Source organism: Nannobrachium achirus (genome assembly GCF_963921795.1).
Source record: "Nannobrachium achirus genome assembly, chromosome: 13".
NCBI classification, from domain to species: Eukaryota; Metazoa; Chordata; class Actinopteri; order Myctophiformes; family Myctophidae; genus Nannobrachium; species Nannobrachium achirus.
In genome coordinates this window covers 64,589,754-64,610,512 of record NC_137833.1, presented here as the reverse complement: position 1 = coordinate 64,610,512, position 20,759 = coordinate 64,589,754, and the positions used below count along the sequence as shown (strand labels likewise).

Here is a 20,759-nt window from a genome sequence, read left to right as displayed (position 1 = left end):
ATCTGGAATCTAGAGTTGCAACACCAACCCTTGACAGCCCATTCAGTTCAAACAGAAAAGTCCTTTCTGATTGTATTAAACAACGTTAAAGGGATAGCTTACTCACCACATGGAGACTTGATTATATGGATATTCTTTGGTTTTTGTCTCATTCCTAAGCCACCAATTTGAGGAGACTCTTTAGCCCCTTTTCGACTGACATGGCCCAACACACCACACACACTCCACACCGCCCACCTTGTGCCAGGTTTTTCACTACAAGGACCTGGGTAGTGTATTGTGAAAGTGGTACTAAACGCGGTACTAAAAAGTGGGCTAGGCCAAACAGGGCCAAACACTTCATAATGACTGATCACTCACTGACTTTTCATTTTGACCACCAGGATATAGTTGAAATACATGATAATAGATTCTATTGTGTTATAATCACAGTTATAATGCATTATATTGTATTGTAATGAGCATAGTTGTAATACATTTGAACACTTGCTATTGTATTACAGTATAAGCACAGTTAAAGGGGTAAATGTATTTCTTACCGATAGCTGGGGTACACCTGCTTGTGCTAAAAGGGATTCGCATTTGAATACAGGACAGTTTGCCACTCATTTAAACTACATGGTCAGACAACACCTCGCAGCTCTGCTATTTTTGGCGATAGAAACTTTTTTTTTCTCCTTTTTTATATTAACCATGTCCATATTCTGAGAACTTTTGCACAAAGATTTGAAGGACCCCCTGTAGTAACTCTGAGGACCCCCTAGGGGTCCTGGAACCCCTGTTGAAGACCCCTGTTTTATCAGTTGTCTATTCAAAAATAGCAGATAGCAGCACATCACCTTGTGCCACGCTATGAGCTTGTAGATTGCTATTTTTTGAAAGATCTTTGAATATACATATATCGTTGCTGTCAGGAAGAAACCTCGTATCTCCAAGTTTCACATTTGTAATTTATTTCGTAAAGTGAAGCCCTGCTTCATCATAGAAGACTGTCGCACAAACTGAGTGAAATTAGCAGATCTACAAGCACACTGTGTGCTTGTAGATCGGCTATTCTCACTCGTTTAGATCATTTTTAAAATGATAAATACAAAACGAATTGTTTTGGACATACAAGGTTTTCACCCGACAACGACGATATTTCAAAGCGAACATTTTTAGCTAACATCTCTGCTTCTGGGGCTCCCTGGAACAACATATTTTGAGAAAGGGGCGGTTGGAGGGCAAACACAATACATTAGTGGGTCCTTGACATGAACAAAGTTTGAGCACCACTGACATGTTTAGAAGCAGCTTCAGGTCTTAAACAGGTTAATGTGCGTATTTTAATGTCACATGTTTCGTGTCTTATATACAGTACACCTGACAGACGGCTGTGAGGAACAGAGATGGGGGCTGTCATCTCACGATGGAGGGTAAGTGTGTGTGTGTGTGTGTGTGTGTGTGTGTGTGTGTGTGTGTGTGTGTGTGTGTGTGTGTGTGTGTGTGTGTGTGTGTGTGTGTGTGTGTGTGTGTGTGTGTGTGTGTGTGTGTGTGTGTGTGAGTGTGTGTTAGGGCATTAACGAAAAAGTCGACTCAGTCGACTCCATTACACAAGTCGACTCCTACCAGAGAGTCGAAGTTGAAAATGAATAAAAATAATAATACTTTCTATTGTGAAAATAGCAGATCTACATGCTCACAACGCCTCGCAATGTAGATCTGCTATTTTCAAAATTTCTGCCTCTATATATTTGACAATTTGGCCAATGTTTAACTTGTCATTTTAGAGGTATTAAAAAGTTCTTAAATTGGCACTTTAGAAATATGCAGATACCCTCTATACACTTAAACTTTATGTTGGTTTGTTTACAGTTGAGTGAGAAAACAATGTTTCACATTAAGTTAATCATCTGGGGACCCCCTAAAATACTTGGGGGTGTCGTGTGTGATGTGATGACGTCATCAAATGATAAAGTCGACTTCAACTCAACTTTTTACTGAGTCGACTTGCAAAAATCACAAGTCGTTAATGCCCTAGTGTGTGTGTGTGTGTGTGTGTGTGTGTGTGTGTGTGTGTGTGTGTGTGTGTGTGTGTGTGTGTGTGTGTGTGTGTGTGTGTGTGTGTGTGTGTGTGTGTGTGTGTGTGTGTGTGTGTGTGTGTGTGTGTGTGTGTGTGTGTGTGTTTACTATATTTGTGAGTACTAAGTAGAGTAGTAATTTGAGATGCAGGGTTTCCTGCAGGAAAAAGTATTGACCAGGGGGGATCTCGCGCGTGCGCCGATTTTTTTTGATAATTATTTAATTAATTCAAGTAATTAATTCACTTAACTTTTAATATTAATTCTTATTTTTGCCCTATAAAAAAACACATGAATGTGCCCATGATGACGGAAAACACAACCACATGCTATCATCCACATTTATTCAACATTGAATAAATACGTTTTTCACAGGACAGTGTAACTTGTTTTTTCCCCCCAGGTTAATCAACCAGCACTCGTGCCATATAAATAGAAGTCTACAGCACAGTAAAAAAAAAGAAAAAAAAAACATTGGTGTAAAGTAACTAAGTAGATTTACTTAACTCTTTTAGTGCCAGCGCCCTCTAGGGGCCATAGAATGCCAGGGTATCTCTCATAGGCGAGCGCTTTAGCTTCCAGGACCTCACATTCCAGGACCTCACGTGCTCACGTTCATGCACGTCATGGAAAGGTCCCGGATGATAATGCTAACAGAATGGCTATTCCCATTTTGTCATCTAAAAGATCATTTTTGGGCGATTTCGCCGTAAATAAACCTCGCGCCGCTTCCCTAAAGACACAATCCAGAGATATAAGCCTTCAAAGATGTGGTCTTTCATTGGATTAGGCGGAGATTGGCGATTTCGTTCGCAAATAACGGCCGGCCGGGAGGTTGCTAGCTTTCGGCTAGTAGCTAGAAAAATCAGGCCAGGCTTCAGAAGGCCTCTTATCATTTCATTCATTTCATTAAATATCCCGGACTAGTTCGGGATAGGCACCCTGGAATACGTCGCGCCGCCTACAATGAACATTGGGTGAACATTGGGGGGGTCTAAACTTTATTTTAAACCATTTTCAATGGAATAAATCGTCGGAGCATCTAGCGTCTCTCGTTGGTGAGCGCTGGGCGAGCCGGGACCACCCACGTTGCTCCAAGCAGCTCGGGGTAAGTAAAATAGCAAATAAAAAATTGTTTTTGATCCCGAATATCCCGAACTAGTTCGGGATAGGCACTCAATGAGTTAAGTACTGTACTTATACTGTACAAAGGAGATTTTCAGGTATTTGTACTTCACTTGAGTATTTCCTGTTTTCAGTACTTAGTTACTCCACTACATCTGGGATCCAAATATTTTACTTTTACTCTTACAAAGTTAACTTTAGTTACTTGTTACTTTGGAGATATAAATGTTTATACTATAAAACATACATTAATACATTAACATACATAAAAAAAAGAAGTTGTCCTTTAACTTCTTCTGTGCCATATGTAAAGTGGGACCTCTTATATTGCCGGTTCGCCACCAAAGGGTTAAAAAAATAGTGTGCACGCTGGTGTACGAATTTGTGCACAGATGATGCACTATGCATGTACACGCTTTTCACAGCTTTCAAACAAAAAAATCTGCTTGGAAATCCGTTCAGGCATTCAGGAGATAGCAGCCCTTATGTTTTCTTCAAATGTAAACAAACATGGCTGCCATGTTTGAAAGATAGGGTTGGTATGGGGGTTAAACATGCAATTTCACGATCGCGATCATGCCTAGTACATTGTTGGAGGTCCAAAAAGTGTTTTTGAAAAAAAAAAAAAAAAAAAAAAGTGCTGCAGGAAACCCTGAGATGTGAAAGATACAGTTAATGTTGTGTTCACACTGGCTTTGTATCTGCCCGTGACAGACAGACAGACAGACACCCAGACACCCAGACACCCAGACAGACAGACAGACAGACAGACAGACAGACAGACAGACAGACAGACAGACAGACAGACAGACAGATATTGTATTGATTACATGATCAGTGTCTGTTGTGTGACTGACAGGCAGATGGATTGTCAGGAATGCAGATAGCCAGACCAGTTGATACAGATAAAGTGATTTAAAACCCTAAAGTCCTACAGTCTCTATCTGCACTTTTTGGGGCAAAGGACCACTAAAGTGATGTATGGACAATTCACCCTTTGTTAGCCTCCTGGTTGGTCCCTGACTGACCAACCAGCAGGCTCTATCTGCCTTGTCCCGCCCTGGTTCCGCCTTTTTTATGTTGAATGAGCTAAAACATAATTTTTGGAGAAATAAAAACATTTAAAAACATGCTGATTCACTATGCTGCCACTGAGCAGCTCCAATTGACTGAAACAAAGTTTGAAATTAGAATTGAGCACACAGAATAACAATATGAAGCAACTGAATTAACATGGCAGTGGATGGAATGTCCCACTGAATGTCCCACCAAGACACAGCAACCAATGGGTGTGGAGAGGGGCAGGACAATGGGTAGGACTTGACAAAGGGTGAATTTGGCCGTGGAACCCCCATCTGAAAATGTTTGTGCCACGCATGCTCAGGGTTTAACTCTCAAATACCTGGAACGCGCCCGAGTCGCGTTAGATTTGAACCCCTTTAACCATTATTTTATGCTTTAACTATTGAAAAATATCAGATATACAAGCTCACAGCACGCTGCTAGCTTGTAGATCTGCTATTTTTGAAAAATCATGAAAAGGAGTGCAAGTCTTTGAATATCTTTGACCCGATCTTTGACCCAACTTCTAAATCCTTCCTCTAAATCAGCTGTTCTCAAACTTTTTCATGTCAAGGACCCCCAAAATTACAATTATTCGGCCGCAGACCCCCATCTCAAAATATGTTGTTCCAGGGACCACCCAGAAGCAAATATTTGAGTTACAAATGTTCGCTTTTAAATAGATATATTCAAAGACTTGCAAAGAAAAATCATGATTTAAAAAAAATAGCAGATCTACAAGCTCGCAGCGCGTCAAAATAGCAGATCTACAAGCTCGCAGCGCGGCACTCGGTGCCGCGCTGTGAGCTTGTATATCTGCTATTTTTCAATAGTTAAAGCAGTCAATAATCCTAGGCCTAAATGGGTTAAAGTTCTCTGATTTCAGTCTTGAGCATTCCATAGGGGCTATGTCTGAGATCAGTGCAGATCTGCAAGAATAAAATAAAAAATAAGGATTGTGTGATGTGTAGCGATGACTACATGACATGAATGATGCGGCGTGAATGACAAAGTCCTCGAAACACTAGTCAAGTGATCTATAAAAACTAAAACGCAGTTATAATTTCAAGATATGAGTATTTGAATTGGCCAGACAAGCATAGAACAGCACTTCAGAATATACTTCTATACAATGAAGCATGGATTGACACACACATTCAGTGAAGGCAGTTTAGAACTTCAGGGAAACACCACAAATATTGGTGTGCGCTGCGCGCCCATGTTTCAAAAGCCACATATTGGGACATTGTCTGAAAATACATTTCAGTCTTGGGATTTTTAGGGGCTTTAATCCCTGCATGCTGCATGTAGATCAGCTATTTTCACTATTTCTGCCTCTAATATTTGACAATTTGGCCAGTGTTTAATTTGTCATTTCAGAGGTATTAACACGTCCTTCAATTGTCACTTTCGAAATGTGCTATAGACTTTATGTTGGTAAAAAAAACATTGTTGCACATTAAGTTAATCATCTGGGAACCCCCCCCCCCCCCAAATAATTTGGGGACCCCTCTGAGGGTCCCGACCCACAAGTTGAGAACCACTGTTCTATATAACAAAAAATGTATTCCATAAAAATATTGTTGGAAAAAAACAAACAAAAAAACAAGATTGTGATGATATGTTAACTACTTTTGGAGGGGACCCCCTGGAACCCCCGTAAGGACCACCCGGGGGTCCCCCGACCACACGTTGAGCAATCCAATGAACTAATTATGCTTCAGCTTAATATGGAAGTTGCCCTGCTCATAGCTTTATTTTACTCATTGCACTTGATTGCCATCTGCTGGTGAATTTGAGGCAGTGTTTTCCAGTCTCTTCAGACACACTGCATTTGGCTCATACCATTTACAAATGATGACATATCGGGTATTTCAGTTAATTGTCTCCACCAGCCGAAGAATGAGGGAGAGTGTGTTTTCGCCCCTGTCCGTGCGTCCGTCCGTGCGTGCGTGCGTGCGTCCGTCCATCCTCCGACATTGTTACCAGCTAATCTCCGGCACCGTTGGCCCGGTCGCTGCCAAAATGAGCACACACACTCCCTGGATGCCAATTCAGAACCTCTGCCCCACATTTTTCAGATGGCCCTGTTCTAGCGCCACCATGAGGCCGATGTTTGCAAAACACATTTCTGTACACTACTCCTACAGATTTTGTCCAAAAATCACGCAAATCGGTAGACAGTATCTCTACAGTCATGTGATCGACACAGATCTGATTGTCCATATTCCATCCTGATTGGCTGATATTGGCTTTCAAAGTTTGTAAGATTGGTCCATTTTGGACAAAATGCCTCAAATCACAAACGCAGAGCTCAATTATCACGCAATCGCGCACACACGTTCCCACTAGGACGAGGAAGAAATGCCACATCAAATTTCGGAAATCAGCCTCATGGTGGCGCTATAACAGGCCGATTCGTGGTTTTACCTATAACTCCACCGATCAGTTTCAAACTTTGTAAGCGCACTCCCTGGATGCCAATTCAGAACCTCTGCCCCACATTTTTCACATGGGCCTGTTATAGCGCCACCAGGAGGCCAATTTGTGCAAAACTACCTTTTGGCCAGTACTCCTACAGATTTTGTCCAAAAATCACGCAAATCGGTAGACAGTATCTCTACAGTCATGTGATCGACATGGATCTGTCTGATTGTCCATATTCCATCCTGATTGGCTGAGATTGGCTTTCAAAGTTTGTAAGATTGGTCCGTTTTGGACAAAATGCCTCAAATCACAAACACAGAGTGCAATTAACATGAAATCGCACACACACATTCCCACTAGGCCGAGGAAGAAATGCCACTTCAACATTTTTAAATCAGCCTCATGGTGGCGCTATAACAGGCCAATTTGTGGTTTTACCTATAACTCCACCGATCAGTTTCAAACTTTGTAAGCGCACTCCCTATAGGCCAAGGAAAAAACTTTTCCTTGCATTTTTCACATCAGCCTTTTATAGCGCCACCAGGAGGCCGACTTATGTAAGACACATTTTTGGATATTACTCCTTCAGATTTTACCCACAATTAACACAAATCAGTACACAGTATCTCTACAGTCATATGATCAAGACGGATCTGACCCGTATTAAATATTCCATCCTGATTGGCTAAGATTGGCCTCCAAACTTTGCAGGATTGATCCGTTTTGAACAAAATGCCTCAAATCAAACACAGCGTGCAATTGTAATGAAATTGTGCACGCACATTCGCAGAAGGCCAAGGAAGAAATTACACTACAAAATGTTCAAATCAGCCTCATGGTGGCGCCATGAAAGGTCTAAGATTGGTGAAGAACACATGCTACCCTTTTTACATTTGCCTATTAGAGCACCACCAGGACGCGTGGCCTGGTGGAGACATGTGCTCGGAAGAGCACTTCTTCTAGTTTATTTGTATATTTAAGTGTGTCATGATTGCCATGTGCAACTACAGCCTTAAAGCCAAACAGAAATGTAATTGTCAACAATTAAATTGTTAATCGCAATTATTTGAGTGACAATTAATCGTCATGTAAAATGTCTTAATCGTGACAGCCCTATCCATAGCAAGACTTGGCCTCGTTCGTGACAAATTTTAGATTTTGTTTTTAAACACCATTATAATTCACCGTTTGTCAGCCTTCTGATTGGTCCCTGAGACTCCCTGACTGGCCAACCAGAAAAAACCATTCACTTTTTGCTATCGGGGGTGGAGTTTGTGCAGTGGAGAATGTTGTTTCAGGCTTTCAGCAACTGTCCGCAGTGCGGAGCACGACCTTCCTCCAGTACGGCCGCGGCAGTAGGGGGCGATCTCGCTCATCATAATGAATAAGCTTCAACAAACTAGTTCACATGGACCTTATCAATGGTCTAACTAGTTACGATTGGGTACATATATTTTAAATGGGCAGAATTACGAAAAGCCAGCCTATTATGTGAGGAGAACAGATTATAGTTCTCCTCTTCCTACCCAAGATGCAGCAATGCGCTTTCTTTTTCTATTTCTATTCTCTCTCTGATCCAGAGGATTAAACTAATTAAAACATATTTTCGGGGGAAAATTACTGTTTTGCTATGTAATTACTGTACCTTTTTCTTCCCTTTTTATTAATATCACGTAGATGTGTTTTTTTTTTGGTACTTTATATAGCTGTAATGAGGCTATGACGAAAAAAAAAATCCCATCCACTTCCACTATAAAAGAATCTGCAATAGTGATTCTGTCCCACTGGGATTAAACAAATTAAACATATATTTTCGGGTAAACCCCCTCTTTTGCAATGTAACTACTGTACCTTTGTCTTCCCTTTTTATTAATATCACCTAGATGTTTTTCCTTTGGTACTTTATATCAGGGGTCCTCAACCTTTTCTGGCCGCGACCCCCAAAATAATCACATTTTGACTCGCGACCCCCGGTCCTTAAAGACCCCGCCCCCCCCCCCCCCCCCCCCCCCCGCCCGCGCCGCATTGTGCGCTTGTAGATCGGCTGTTTTCACTACTAGGCTACTTCTTAAAGTTATGCAGAGAAAACAACACTGACACGTGATATGAATGATGACGCATTTATTTTCTTATTGTTGCATTTACAAGAGAAGAATAGAGTCCGCAACACTGGTAATACACTGGTAATAATAATTTTTAGCCACATGAATCTGTCCAGCAATAAAAGAAAAAAAAGGGGGAAACCGAAAAAATATTTCCCTGGATCTGACAGCTGCATTAATTATATGCTCGTAACGTTACAGCAAAAAAAACTGTCCAGCAAAAAAAGGGGAAACTATGCACTGGTTTCCAAAACAATATAATTTAACCATATCTGACAGCACTCAGCACTTATGACAGCTGCGCCTGTATTCATATGCTCTTAACATTAAACAGCAAAAAAAAAACGGAAACAAATACACCATATGTGAAACTATATACTGTTGGTTTTCGTTTGCATCCACACAATAAAATGTAACCAGCATATCTGACAGCACTTTTTTTATGTACAGTTTATGAATTGTTTTGGCATAGGCCTACCTTTTGAGGTTAGTGGGATGGTTGAGCTTGTTTCTTTGAACAGAGAAGTGCGAATCTAGGTTCAATATTGCTCACTGCAACACGGAGATCATCTTCAACTCTGGTGAGTCGTGATCTGTATTTATTTTTTATATATGTGAGCGCAGAAAACGTCTTTTCACACAAGTAAGTGGACGGGAAATGAATCAAAACATCCATTGCTGCTTTTGACAGTTCTGTGTAATTCGCAGCCACATATTTAGATAGCCAGAATTCCTCCAGTGTGGATGATTTGAACTTGATCTCTGATGTCCTATCAGCTGAAAGGTCCAACAGCGAGTCCTGCAGTTCTGATGACAAGTGTGCCCCCGTGGACTCGGTGAAAGGAAAGCGTATCCAATCATATCTTTCTGGGGCGTCATCTTTTGGGAAGTACTTGTGGAAACAGTCAGTCAAACCTCTCAGATGAGAGATGATATCTCCGTTTATGATGTCTCTATTTAAGTCATAATCATCCATGAAATCCTCAAGCTCTGGAAACATGTCAATATTACCCTCATTGACTCGCGTTGTCCAGCGATCTAGCTTCCTCTGAAACCCAGCGATCTTATCAGAAATATTGAGAATGTTATTGTTTGAGCCTTGGAGCGACAGGTTTAGTGTGTTGAGTTTATCAAATATTCCTGCCAAGTATGCCAGGGCACAAACCCAGCGAGGGTCACTCAAGTGGGCAGCAATGGGAGAATGGTGCTCTGTTAAAAACATACGCACCTCCTCACGCAGCTCAAACAGTCTGGTCAGCACTCTGCCCCGTGAGAGCCATCTCACCTCTGTGTGGAAAAGTAAGGTTTCATGCTCAGATCCCATTTCTTGGCAAAGTGTTGCAAACAATCTGGATTGTAGAGGGCGGGATTTGATAACATTTACCATTTTGATTGCCGTTTGTAGCACATCCTGCAGCGCTGGTGGCAGGGGCTTACTCGCCAGTGCTTCGCGGTGAATCATGCAATGTGTGAATTTAATATGGGGCGCTACCTCCATAACTTTGGCTTTTAATCCCTTTCTTGATCCCTGCATAGCACCAGCTCCATCTGTGCACACAGATTTGCAATGTTTCCAACTTAGTCCTTCTTCGTGCAATTTACTGTCCACTGCATTGAAGATGTCCTGTCCGGTGCATGTCCCCTCCAGGGGCACGCAAAACAGCAGCTCTTCATTTATTTTTCCTTCGTGGGTGTACCTTGCAAAGACAAGCAAATTGGCGCAGTTGCCAACGTCCGTCGATTCGTCCATCTGCAGTGAAAACGACCCACTTTTCTTAATTCGCTCAGTGACCTGACATTTAATGTCATTTGACATGTCACCAATACGCCTGCACATAGTGTCATCTGAAAACGGGATGGTCTCAAATGATTTTGCTATTGCGTCGCCATGCATATGCCTTGCCATTGCCTGGGCTGCTGGGCGGATGAGCTCTTCTGCGATTGTGTAAGGTTTTTTTTGTTTGGCCACAAGATGTGCCACTTCAAAAGAAGCTGCCAGTGCTTTGGAAGGGATTGACACATATTCAGTTATTCTTGTCTTTAGTCCGCCCAGGCCACTCTCCTTTTCACGAAAATATTCCAATGGTTGGTTGATATCATCATCGTGTCTCGTTTGCAAATGTCTTTTGAGTTGTTCTTGGCCTGCAGTTGTTGACAGGGGCGGGTCCACGGTCACGGGTCCTGCTGCCTTTGGTGTAGCGGTGCTGCTGCTGGATATGCTGCTGTCTTGTGCGAGCAGCTCAGGCCTGGCTGCTGGCGGCGGTGGTGGTGGTCCAGCTGGTGGCTCCAGTGTGGTCTTGGCGGCGGGGAAAAACAGAGTCCTCTGAATGAATTTCTTCTTTGCTGGAGGTGCCATGATGTTGTCGTTGTAACAGCCAACACACGAGTGTTTTTCAGGCTATCAGGGTGCCCATTTTATACAGTAACTTGTATGTGAATACAAAGCCATCACATTTGCATTTATATGGCTGTGCGCTCCGAGCGCCCTGGTTGGCTGAAACAATCTATTGTTGTAGGCCTAGGCCAGGGAAGCACAGGTAGGCTAAATGTATTTTATAATTCATAGTTTGCTAACATTTTAAACTTTAAAATGTTAGCATTTTAGCTCTTAATCAATCCAGAGTTACTTACAATAAGGTAATCATCATCATCATCATTATAATGGAACTATAACGAAATATTAGGCATATCTAAGAAAGACAGGTAGACCAAACATTGTAGGCCTATTCATGTTATTGTTCAGTGAACAAACACATATAAAATGGAGACATGTAGTACACTGTACATATAGTCTATATATTTAACAAAACAAAAAATGACAAGGCAGTGCAGTATAGGTATCGGGTTTGATTGAATACTTTATTTATTAGAAGGAAAAGGTATAGTTCACTGCATGGTATAATTAAGGCCAACTAAATACAAGGATACTGATAAGTCTTTGTGCATCTTTCAATTGTGGTCTTTTTTAAAACTTAAGAACACAAAACAATGTTGTCTTTGGAATGGTTTCTGACTGCATAGTAGTAGCCAGTAGCCTGCCCTATGCAGAAACCATTTCAAAGACAAACAAACATATAAAATGGACACATACATAGGCCTACAGATATACAAAATGAGTCATAGCACTGTTCACACAATGCTTTACCCCCTCCAACTGTATAGCATGTTTTTTCAATACTGTTTTTATAGTATTACTATTTTGACTTGCTTTGTCAATGTAAACGTATGTTTTCTTGAATTGGTAGGCCTATAACTATAATTTACTATAATTGACAAGAAAGTGTTGAGAAAACACATTAAACACAGGTCTATGTCAGCTATACAGGAGATGTTTAGGAATGTGAGGAATTTAACAGATATGTCGTCTGCCCATACTTATGAGTGGATGCAAATGCGAGTCTTTGTTCACCGTCGGCCGACAATTAGCGACAATTAGCACCCTTAATTCGGTTTCGGTGTGCGGGCTATTAGCACCCTCAGCCTTCGTTTCGATGTGTGGGGAGGGGAGGAGCGTTTCTATATGCAAGGAAAATAGACATTTTTATAAATCTTATCCAGCCAGGCCCTGTCTGGTCAGCACTCTGCCCCGTGAGAGCCATCTCACCTCTGTGTGGAAAAGCAACACACATCCATTCCACACTCACACTGTCGATTTTCCGCTATGAAAATGTTTCTATAAAAATGTTTTCCAGGCGTTTTTCTTTTTTTTTTTTTTTTTTTTTTTTACCCATTTTTTTTTTTTTTTACCAAGAATTCTGGCGACCCCCCGAAAATTTTTGGCGACCCCCCTGGGGGTCGCGACCCACAGGTTGAGAACCACTGCTTTATATAGCTGTAATGAGGCTATGAAAACATAAAAAAATCCCATTCACTGCCACTATAAAAACAATCTGCCTAGGGTCAAATGTCCCATCATAGTAACAGGGCAGAATGGGGCGGGATTTGCAAACTAGTGAATTGCGACTGTCAGGTCACAGTTACAATCCAAACCTCCGCTCGCTCGCTCGCTCGCTCGCTCGCTCGCTGGCTGGCTGGCTGGCTGGCTGGCTGGCTGTATGTCACACGTCACGTGTCAGGAAAATAGAATAGAAACTGGAGGCTTTCTATTCCTGAAAAGTTGCATTGTTAAAGTGGAAGCTGTTCTCGTGATTTTTTTTTACTTTTTTTTTTCTTTCAAAAATATTGTTTAAAAAAGAAATCTGTCAAACGATGATGTCACAAGACTTTGGATTTCTGAACTTCCCACAGCTCTCCTATAAGAGACTTGGACCGAGCAGAATTTATTTTTGCAATTTTATCAGGAACATTAGTGAGGACCTATTATATGAAGATAGGTTGAAAAGTCCTCCTTTAAGTAAAAGTACTTAGTTACTTTAAAGTTTACACCACTGATCCTCGCTTTTCTTCTTTCCACGCAGACTAAACCAACCACTGTGGAGCAACTGGAGAACATAGACAAGGTGTGTACACACACACACACACACACACACACACACACACACACACACACACACACACACACACACACACACACACACACTCACTCAATAACTATTCTGGGCCTTACATTTCTTTCAGACTCTGGCTGAAAGAAATGTATTTAATTTATTGAAGTTTTATTTCTTTAAATACAACCTAAATAAACAGTTTTTGATCTGTGATCTTTGTCTCGTCCTTAGGAGATCAAATCACTGGAGGAGTTCAGGGCCAAGAACCAACGTCTGTTAAAGGTGAGGTTTACTAAAGTATTATTCAATAACGGTAACACTTTGGGTAACACTTAACTTAAAGATCGGGTCTTTAATGTATTACTAGTAAGACGCCTCAGGGCGAAGGGCGAGGTCGCGCCAATTCTTGTCCATCTGGCCAGTGATGTATATCGGACCAGTTACCCATATATGGAGATCCATGCACTGTATATAGTACATCCCTTTTATGCCTATACTGTATGAACCAGCCACACAGATATGGGCTGTCTTCCTCCATATATGGGCATTCCCATATGAAGTCCTGTTAGATATGGCTTAATATTGATGACATCAGGGATCAGGTTATACTGATATATTATTGCTTTCAGCTGTTACAATTCCAAACATGCAAACATGACTCGCTTTATTACTTAGTCTATATTAGTACTGCAGCTTAATGACTAGTATTACATTTTCATTGTCATTTTTATGACTAATGTGTTTGTGTTTAAGTTCATAACGTTAACTCATACCCTGCCAAACCCGAGGAACCCGAGAATTTCGCGATGTCCCTCCCTGCCACGCCCGAGGAACCCGAGAATTTCCGCCATTTTGAAAAAAAAAAAAAAAAAATTCAAAAAGTTTTTTTTTCAAAAAATGTTTTGGGACCCCAAAAACGTTAGTAGGCATGATAGCGATCGCGAAATTGCTTGTTTAACCCCCATACAACCCCCATACAACTCAGGTAGCAGACCTCCAAGCTCACAACAGTGTAAAACATAATGGCTGCTATCTCATGAATGCCTGAACGGATTTCCATTCGGATTTTTTTGTTTGAAAGCTGTGAGCAATGTGGACACACGTGGTGCATTATCTAGGCATGGGTGTGCATGATCCGTGCACTATGAATTACATGGAAGTCTATGGAGACGAATGGCAGTTAAAGAGTACGAAGGTATTGTTAAATGGCAGCATATGAGTTAATACAAGGAGAACTAAATGCATTTGAAAATGGATTAAAAAAACATTTCAGTATTCCAGTTCAAAAATAGAAAATTGTCAGTGCAACACATTTTGAGCTTTTAGAACGGTTATTTTAGCTAATAGACCGTTTGTCAGCCTTCTGATTGGTCCCTGAGACTCCCTGACTGGCCAACCAGAAAAATACATTCACTTTTTGCTATCGGGGGTGGAGTTTGTGCATTGGAGAATGTTAAATGTGGCTTTCAAAACTGTCCGCAGTGCGCGACACAGCGATCGCCCGGTACGGCCGCGATCTCGGCCGTGATCTCGCTCATCATAATGAATAAGCTTCAACAAACTAGTTCACATGGACCATATCAATGGTCTAAGAGTCACGATTGGGTACATATATTTTAAATGGGCAGAATTACGAAAAGCCAGCCTATTATGTGAGGTTAGGATTATAGTTCTGTCCTCTTCCTACCCAGGATGCAATGCGCGGTCTATTCTCTTTCTGATCCAGAGGATTAAACTAATTAAAACATTTATTTTCGGGGGGAAAACTACTGTTTTGCTATGTAATTACTGTACCTTTTTCTTCCCTTTTTATTAATATCACATAGATGTGTTTTTGTGGTACTTTATATAGCTGTAATGAGGCTATGAAGGGAAAAAAAATCCCATCCACTACCACTATAAAAGAATCTGCAAAGAGGATTCTGTCCCACTGGGATTAAACAAATTAAAACATATATTTTCGGGTAAACCCCCTGTTTTGCAATGTAACTACTGTACCTTTGTCTTCCCTTTTTATTAATATCACCTAGATGTTTTTCCTTTGGTACTTTATATAGCTGTAATGAGGCTATGAAGGGAAAAAAAATCCCATTCACTGCCACTATAAAAACAATCTGCCCAGGGTCAAATGTCCTATCATAGTAACAGGGCAGAATGGGGCGGGATTTGCAAAAGGGCTTATTGTGTAGAACGTAGAATGCCAAAGTAGTAGGGCATTAATTTATGAAGAAAGTTAAAATATGAAGAGATTTTTCTGCCTGACAGTAGGCTGCCCACCCCTGCCTTAGTCAAGTGACTTTGCTATAAGTTGTTATGCACAATTGTTATGAAGCCTTAAAAGAACATTATTGCGACCGAAGGTTGCAGTTTACTATGAGAAACGTAACAGCTTGTCCGCGTCCGTCCGTCTGTGTAGACGTGTTCTAGGGCATTAACGACTTGTGATTTTTGCAAGTCGACTCAATAAAAAGTTGAGTTGAAGTCGACTTTATCGTTTGATGATGTCATCACATCACACACGACCCCCCAATTATTTTGGGGGGTCCCCAGGTGATTAACTTAGGCCCTGTCCAGACGACAACGGATTTTTAATCCCCGGGGAGGTAAAGCCACGAACGCACATGGGTGTCCACATGCAAACGCATGCAAACGGAGGACTAGCCGAATAGTTTCCAAAACTCCGGCTGCAGTGCATTTTTGTTACCCGGGCGTATTTATTTTGCCTTGTGGACACCGTAAACGGAGAAGTTCTTTGCTTGCATGCTTACGTCACCTTGTGCTCCTCGCCTCCTCCTCCTTGCTATGAGAGAATCCTGTGGTGGTCTCTCCGTAGAATATCCATATTTATGAGCGCATTCACGGTTAACATTAGAGAGCTCAGCTGTCTTGTTTAGGGATGGAGCCCTAATGAATGATTGTTTTAATGATATTTGTTACTCTTGTCAAATGTCATCTTCATAGATGGTGGTCACTGGTCAACCACTGGTCAGCCACGAACTCACAGTTGCAAAAGATACCAGTTATGTTCTGAATTTGTTGTCTCACAGCTTTCCACCGGCTCAATAAGCCGGATCGGTGCTCATTATCAATAACGAGATGCAGCCCTCGTCTTGTTTAACGGAGCATATCTGACGCAACGCGCCTGCCTCTTCTCTTTGTCAAAGTTTGGATATCAAATGCCAATATCAAATGATTTCAAGCATAATGGAGACATACGCTCGCTCGCTCTCTCTCTCTCTCTCTCTCTCTCTCTCTCTCTCTCTCTCTATGCTCTCTCTCTCTATGCTCTCTCTCCCTCCCTCTCTCTCTCTCTCTGATTGATAGAGTTAGCGCACCACACTCTCTCTCTCAATACAAAGTGATGCTAGCTTGACCACGATGTTCTGACTTCTGATTGATAGAGTTACATTCGTTTAATGCTGAGAGAGAGAGAGAGAGCGCACCACACTCCCGACGATTCCTCTCCCCTCCTGCTCTAGAAATAGTTCGCGAATTTATATTAAATTAATGTTTAAATAGCAATTGTGCATGTTAAAGTGTGAAGATTGTGAAACTTGGACGATGCATAGCCTATATAGTGGGCTATAGATAGATAGCTGCTGCAATGATTGCATGAGAGCAGGGGGACGCGGCCACCCGCTTCGGTGACGCACAGACAGGGATTTATAGCGTTTTGATAATACCGTGTGGACACACATATTTTTTTACACGGGCCCGTGTGGAGGCGTAGAGGTTTCCCCGGGGATTAAAAATCCGTTGTCGTCTGGACAGGGCCTTAATGTGAAACATTGTTTTCTCACTCAACAATAAACAAACCAACATAAAGTTTAAGTGTATAGAGGGTATATGCACGTTTCTAAAGTGACAATTAAGGACTTTTTAAAGCCTCTAAAATGACAAATTAAACATTGTCCAAATTGTCAAATAAATAGAGGCAGAAATTGTGAAAATAAACGATCTAATTGCTCACAGCGCCTCGCATCGTGAGGCGTTGTGACGATGTAGATCTGCTATTTTCATAATAGAAAAGTATATATTTTTTCAACTTCGTCTTTCGACTTTCTCTGTTGGGAGTCGACTTGTGTAATGAAGTCGACTGAGTCGACTTGTCGACTTTTTCGTTAATGCCCTAGCGTGTACACATTTTTACGGCCTATGGGTTTTCTGCTCTGACATCATGCTCTGATGTCACTGTGATGTCAGGGGAACCAGAATGGGTTTGCCGCTCTGACATCACGCTCTGGCTTCACTGTGATGTCACACTAACATAATCCCTTTTATGCCCATATGTGGAGTTCCCTGATGTCATCAATATTAATGATGCCCTGTTAGAGAGATCCCTGTGATGCCACGGGGAACAAATCCCTTTTATGCCCATATATGGAGATATGGAGATCCCTGTGATGCTAGGGGAACAGTGGAACACATCCCTTTTATGCCCATATATGGAGATCCCTGATGTCCACACTCCTGATAGTTGACTATAATCCTGGGGAAACTTTATTCTCTGTTTCTAGTGTAACTAAAAGTTTGACCCCTACTCCTCCCACAGTTTTCACGCCACACACTCGCGCCATATGTCAAATCGACTGGCTTCATCAGGAATCTCTTTCTAAGAGAAAAGTTGTATTGTTTAATTGATATTAATTTATTCGTGAATTAATTTTCCCCGCTGACTTTAATTAAAGTCAGTGGTTAATATTAACTTTTCCCAAATATGGAGATGACTGACATCATAGACCACATGAGACCATATTATGTCCATATATGGGCATTCCCCCCGAAAACGGGAAACATATAAGTATGATTCCCAGATGATGCCCTGTTAGGCCCTGTTAGAGTTTATAGATGCACTGTTAGGGTACCCCCTTATACTCATGTGGATTACAATGCACAAGATGCATTTACTTACTGGTAAACAAACATGGCGCCCAAAATAATGGAAATGCACTTCCCAAAACTCAAATATGATTTGAAACACAGGGCAACCACACTTGCAATTTCACAAATTGCACATTTTCTAGTTTATTGTCAATGTGATTATTATACAGTAATGCATTATAGACACAGCTTTTCCGTGAACTGTGACCACAGTTGCACTTGTTTGTTTATTGACTGTGTGCGTGCGTGCGTGCGTGCGTGCGTGCGTGCGTGCGTGCGCGTGCGTGCGTGCGTGCGTTCCTCTCCCTCTCCATAGCTGTGGGTGGGTCGCTTGCTCCTCTACTCGTCAGCGTTGTACCTGCTGACGTGCCTGGCGGTCTACTGTCTCTACCTGCCTGAACAATGGAGCCAGCGTCTGTTCATGGCCCTGCCCTTCTTCTGTTTCCCCGTACTGTGAGTGTATCCTTGTTTAACTACACTGTGAGTGAGCCCTCGTTCTTTTTAAAGGACAACTTTGTTTTTTACAACAATATTTTAGATCAGGGGACTTCAACAGGGGGTCCAGGACCCCTAGGGGGTCCTCAGAGTTACTACAGGGGGTCCTCCAAATCTTTGTGTGATAGAAACTTTTTTTCTCCTTTTTTATATTAACCACTTGAACCCTAGTGTCCATATTCTGTGAGCTTGTAGATCGGCTATTTTCTGCAAAGAGCTTTGGTGTAGAGGGGAAAAAGAGCAGACTAAGTGCAGATTGAAAGGTCAAGTTAATTAAGTATTGACGGTTCAAGTGGTTAAATATCTGAAAACACAAATTGACATGAATCCAAAATACACTGATGATTGTGCTGTCAAACGATGAAACTATATGGAATCTGTTAACGGGTTGTGGGGTTCCCTGCTTCATCTCTCTCTCAACTAAGGGGTCCTTGGCCTGAAAATGTTGAAGACCCCTGTTTTAGATTGTAATTAGAGAAAAGAAAAAGTGAGTGTTATGTTTTCATTTGCTTCGTTCTATTGTTTTATCGCGTCAGGGCAAAGAGAGAGAGAGAGAGAGAGAGAGAGAGAGAGAGAGAGAGAGAGAGAGAGAGAGAGCATGGGACCCTGGGACCCAGTGATCCGAAAATAATGACCAATACACGATTAAACTAGGGTTGGGTTCGGTAACCGCCGTACCGCCAGTGTGCTTACCGCGGTAAAAAAAGACCAAAAAAAAGTATATTTTTTATTGGAAAACAAGCGAGTTTTAAAACAGGAGAGAAGCGAGGACCGCATGCGCTCCATGCCGCTCTGCTCTGGCCCAGGGTTGTCAACATTGGACGGTCAGAATCCAGGAGATTTATTTTATTATATATATTTTCCTGTGTTCTGTTGAATTTTGTGCATGTTTGCTACTTTTATCAAGCTTGCTTTACTAGCACTGGTACAATTTCAGCCTTAAAATACCAAATGTAGGTGAATAATAATGACTTCTCATCTTTAAGTCATTACATGTATATGATCTTTCTTGCATGCATTGCCCCCAACCCTAAAGCGGGGGTCTGGGGGTCCTCCCCCAGAAAAAATGTAACATAGTAGATGTAATTTCCTGTGTTCTGGTGAATTGTGTGCATGTTTTATATGTTTATCGGGCTTGCTTTACTAGCATGGGCACAATTTCAGCCTTAAAATGCCAAGTGTAGGTGTACAGATTTGATGACTGAACTAAAGGACATCTTTAATGATGACTTCTATTTTTTAGGTCATTACTCAAGTGAATATGTGTCTGATCTTTCTTGCATTCATTGCCCCACCCCTAAAGCGGGGGTCTGGTACACGGCCCAGAGCCTCTGGGCTGTGTACCACACGTTTGGAAGCCACATACGTCACTCAGAGACACAGACAGTCAGACCTACACAGGGCAGCACAGCAGCCGCGTAGAGGAGTACAGAGCAGCGTAAACTTTCTCTGTAATCCACACGACACAAGGATGTTAATACATACCTTGTGTTGTGGCATATCTTTTTTTATTCATACGGATTACTGGCGGAGCGCGGGCCGCGTGGACTAAAACCGAAAATTAAACTATTTTACTTTTTCCACCGCGTCGCACGTTGTGCCCCGTCCGGCGGCGCGTCGGCGATTTTATAACCTTTTCTGTCAAGTCTTGTAACTAAAACCTGTATATAGCAGCACTTAATCACTGCGATTTGAGAGTTCAGACGTGACGTGAGTTTACAGAATCACTGTACACGATCTGACTACCCGTCCTCTTCTGGTTTGTTCACACAGCTGTTTGTGTCTGAAAAGCCCAAGTAGCTAGCCTACGTTACTATGGTAACCCGACAGTGCAGATCTAAAAGCTCAGAACGCGTCGCGGATGCAATGTGTTGTGAGCTTGTAGATCTGCTCCTTTCAAAGCCAGACCCGCTGTGCTGTACGGAGAAGTATAACTCGGGCAGTCAGGCTGTGGAGAGGCGACTTTTGGGAAGATGATTGCAAAACTTTGACTTATCGCCGAACCTTAATTAATTGATACGGGGGTGCGGTAATTACCGCAGTACCGGCGGTAAATGGAAAGACGGTAATCGCGGTAACAAAATGTCGATACCGCCCCAGGCCTAGATTAAACTGTTAATCTCTTAATTATTTGAGTGACAATTAATCGTCATGTAAAA

The 20,759-nt window shown here is 41.8% G+C and overlaps 1 protein-coding gene across 2 annotated transcripts in view; it reads left to right on the top strand.

Annotated features, from left to right (window-relative positions):
* The first annotated feature begins 1,357 nt into the window (after positions 1 to 1,357).
* The window catches only part of LOC308296878 (endoplasmic reticulum junction formation protein lunapark-B-like), a 51,411-nt gene continuing 32,009 nt past the window's right edge, over positions 1,358 to 20,759 (top strand). For both annotated transcript variants that reach the window (XM_080740229.1, XM_080740228.1), the window contains exons 1-4: positions 1,358 to 1,415; positions 13,195 to 13,236; positions 13,456 to 13,506; positions 18,422 to 18,558. In XM_080740229.1, the coding sequence (XP_080596355.1) occupies positions 1,389 to 1,415; positions 13,195 to 13,236; positions 13,456 to 13,506; positions 18,422 to 18,558 (257 nt within the window). In that variant the 5' untranslated portion in view covers positions 1,358 to 1,388. The remainder of the gene's footprint in view (positions 1,416 to 13,194; positions 13,237 to 13,455; positions 13,507 to 18,421; positions 18,559 to 20,759) is intronic.